The sequence below is a fragment of the Mandrillus leucophaeus genome, unplaced genomic scaffold, assembly GCF_000951045.1.
Source record: "Mandrillus leucophaeus isolate KB7577 unplaced genomic scaffold, Mleu.le_1.0 Scaffold20, whole genome shotgun sequence".
In the NCBI taxonomy this organism is placed as follows: Eukaryota; Metazoa; Chordata; class Mammalia; order Primates; family Cercopithecidae; genus Mandrillus; species Mandrillus leucophaeus.
In genome coordinates, this window is record NW_012102032.1 from 3,044,040 (window position 1) to 3,046,921 (window position 2,882).

At 37.0% G+C, this 2,882-nt stretch overlaps 1 protein-coding gene across 1 annotated transcript in view; it reads left to right on the top strand.

Annotated features, from left to right (window-relative positions):
- Positions 1–2,882, top strand: part of TRIM37 (tripartite motif containing 37) — a 127,426-nt gene that overhangs the window by 89,740 nt on the left and 34,804 nt on the right. Inside the window, exon 18 of the mRNA XM_011979257.1 lies at positions 1,123–1,317. Within this exon, the coding sequence (XP_011834647.1) occupies positions 1,123–1,317 (195 nt within the window). The remainder of the gene's footprint in view (positions 1–1,122; positions 1,318–2,882) is intronic.

The following is a 2,882-nucleotide window of genomic DNA, read 5'->3' on the forward strand; positions in this document are numbered from 1 at the left end:
GAGGTTGCTGTGAGCGGAGATCGGGCCACTGCACTCCAACCTGGGCAACAGTGAGACTGTATCTCAAAAAAAAATAAGTGTTTTGTTTTTGTTTTTGTTCAATGTGAAGGGGAAATCGTTTTCTGTTATTTAATAGGAATTGCAGTGTTTACGGAGGCTGGGAAGAAAAACTGTCAGTGAGATAATAATCCTTAGAAGAGGAGATAGAAGTGGGAGACAGTGAGAACATGAGGATGTGAAAAGCATAAATTATTAATCGGCTTGAAGCTTCTGAATAATGGAGCTTTCTTCCTAAGTTATATCCTTCTGGATCTCTCTGAAATACTCATGAGTAGTCAGAACCTGACTTTTTAATATTTTATATTATCTACTTTCCTGCATGTAGCATTTTTTAAAAATGTTCTCTTTAGAATATATTTAAACAGCTTTATTGAAGAAGGTCAGTTTTAAGCAACATTTCCATACCTGGTATTTGCTATGCATTATAACTAGGTGCTAGAGAAAAGTCAGATGCTTTTCTTGACTTAAAGAGCATAGTCCAGTATAGGGGTATAGGCATAATATCTGCTTACAGATGTCTGTAATATGCATCAGTCATTAACATGACAGTCTGAAAACTTCAAATTATACCCCATTATTTAATCAAAGTAGAAAAAATCTACCAAACCGTCATGACCTGTACATTTTGCTGTCCAGAGACTTGGATGAGATTCCTATTTTGGTGTCTAATACTCTGTAATCTGTTATACTATGGGAATTTGTCGTCTTTCGTCTAAAACCAGGTGGTCACGGGATATAATCTCCTCCTCACCCTCACCCCTCATCCCTCCGATTGTGCACGTTGTACACATTGTCATCTTTTTTTTTCTAGGGCTCAGGATGGGGTTGTTGCTTGCTTCTGAGTTCTAAGTACTAATGAGGCCACCACTCAATCACTGTGCTAGTGTACAACTCTCTGGCCATCTGGTTCCTTCTTTCTGCTTCTTATCATGAACCTGAACTCCTAAGAGATAGGTCCATAGACAAGTATTCATATAATGTTAACCAGTTCATTTTTTCATTTAAATATAGCTAAATTTGTGCAGATACGTATATCATACATTTTCTACACCTCTTTTGCAGGTAGTAACCATGGCTATGTGGGTTCCAGTAATAGAATATCAAGAAGAACACATTTATGCTCTGCTGCTACCAGTAGTTTACTAGACATTGATCCATTAATTTTAATACATTTGTTGGACCTTAAGGACCGGAGCAGTATAGAAAATTTGTGGGGCTTACAACCTCGCCCACCTGCTTCACTTCTGCAGCCCACAGGTAAAATAATACCAGTGATAATTTCCTTTTTTTCTGTGGCTGTCTAAAAGAACTCTTGGATTTTCATTTAAGTATTTCAGCTATGTGTGGAACATGGTATATTTCTGTTTTTCATTGTATACCCTAAAAATGATATTTATATAAACTAAATTAATTTTTAAATTACTGTTCAAAGGTGATTTGTGCAAAAACAAAGTAAAAATGCCCACAAGAAGGTTTTTTATGATTTTGCTACTCAGATTTTGCCTGATAGTTTGATCCATATGAAATACAGTTATCTTCTTTGTGAATGGACTTTTTTGGGTCAGGCTTCATGAATTCCCTTACTTCCAAGTGGAACTGTATCTAAATTGAACATAGAAAAAGGTGACTTACTCATTCTTCGATGTTCAGTAGCCTAAAAATGTACACCAGTTGGCAGCAATGCTTTCTGTGCAAAGGTTATTTGTTAAATGGAGATTACATTTGTGTTACTATAATAAAATGGAGATTTGTATAGTCAAACATGGGCTTTTTAAAACTCAGAGGTAGAGTCATTTTGGACAACTAAGGATTTGCCTTTAAAAACTACATTTTTAAAACCATTTTTGTTGGAATGCTTTCTAAAGTATATTCAGTATATTCAAAAATATATGACAAATATTTTTCCACCTTCTTAAACAATAGTATTATATACATCAAATCAATGATTTAGAACTCTGATTTTGATGCAGTTTTAAGGCAAGAGAACTCATTTTTCAATCAAAGTCCAAGGCAGAACCTCTGTGTAAGTAACAGAGAAATAGAGCTCCTCTACTGGTGTAGAGACATGGAGTCCAGATTATTTAGGCGTCTTCATTCCTAGAAGCCAGATATACTTCCTGAAAGTCTGGATCCTCAGTTTAAAAGACTGTCTTCAGGTTATGAAATAGTTGCCTTTTACGTGTGCGCCAAGTATGCTTTATATAAAGTTTTACTTAAATGACAAGTAGTGTTTGCAAAGGCCCAGTGAAACAGAGAGGTTCTGATTCCATAGGTGGATATGTAAGTTGGTTTAACCTTTTTGAAGGACAATTTTGCAGTAGTTTTAAAATATCTATATCCTTTAAACCTGGAATTGAACTTTGAGGAGTATATTCCAAAGAGAAAACAATCAGATGTTTAAAAATATTCAACAATACAGTTAATAGCTGAATAAATTACAGCATAACCATACAATGGTATATTTTATAGACAGGTAAAATCGTGTTTTTGAAAATATTCACTCTCATTGGGAAAAATGCAAACTAAACAGTAAGATTTCTGTTTAAAACTAATTTTTGGCCGGGCGCAGTGGCTCACACCTGTAATCCCAGCACTTTGGGGGGCCGAGGCGGGCGGATCACGAGATCAGGAGATCAAGACCATCCTGGCTAACCCGGTGAAACCCCATCTCTACCAAGGACACAGAAAATTGGCTGGGCGTTGTGGCAGGCGCCTGTAGTCCCAGCTACTCAGCAGGAGAATGGAGTGAACCCGGGAGGCGGAGGTTGCAGTGAGTCGAGATCGCACCACTGCACTCCAGCCTGGGCAACAGATATAGGCTC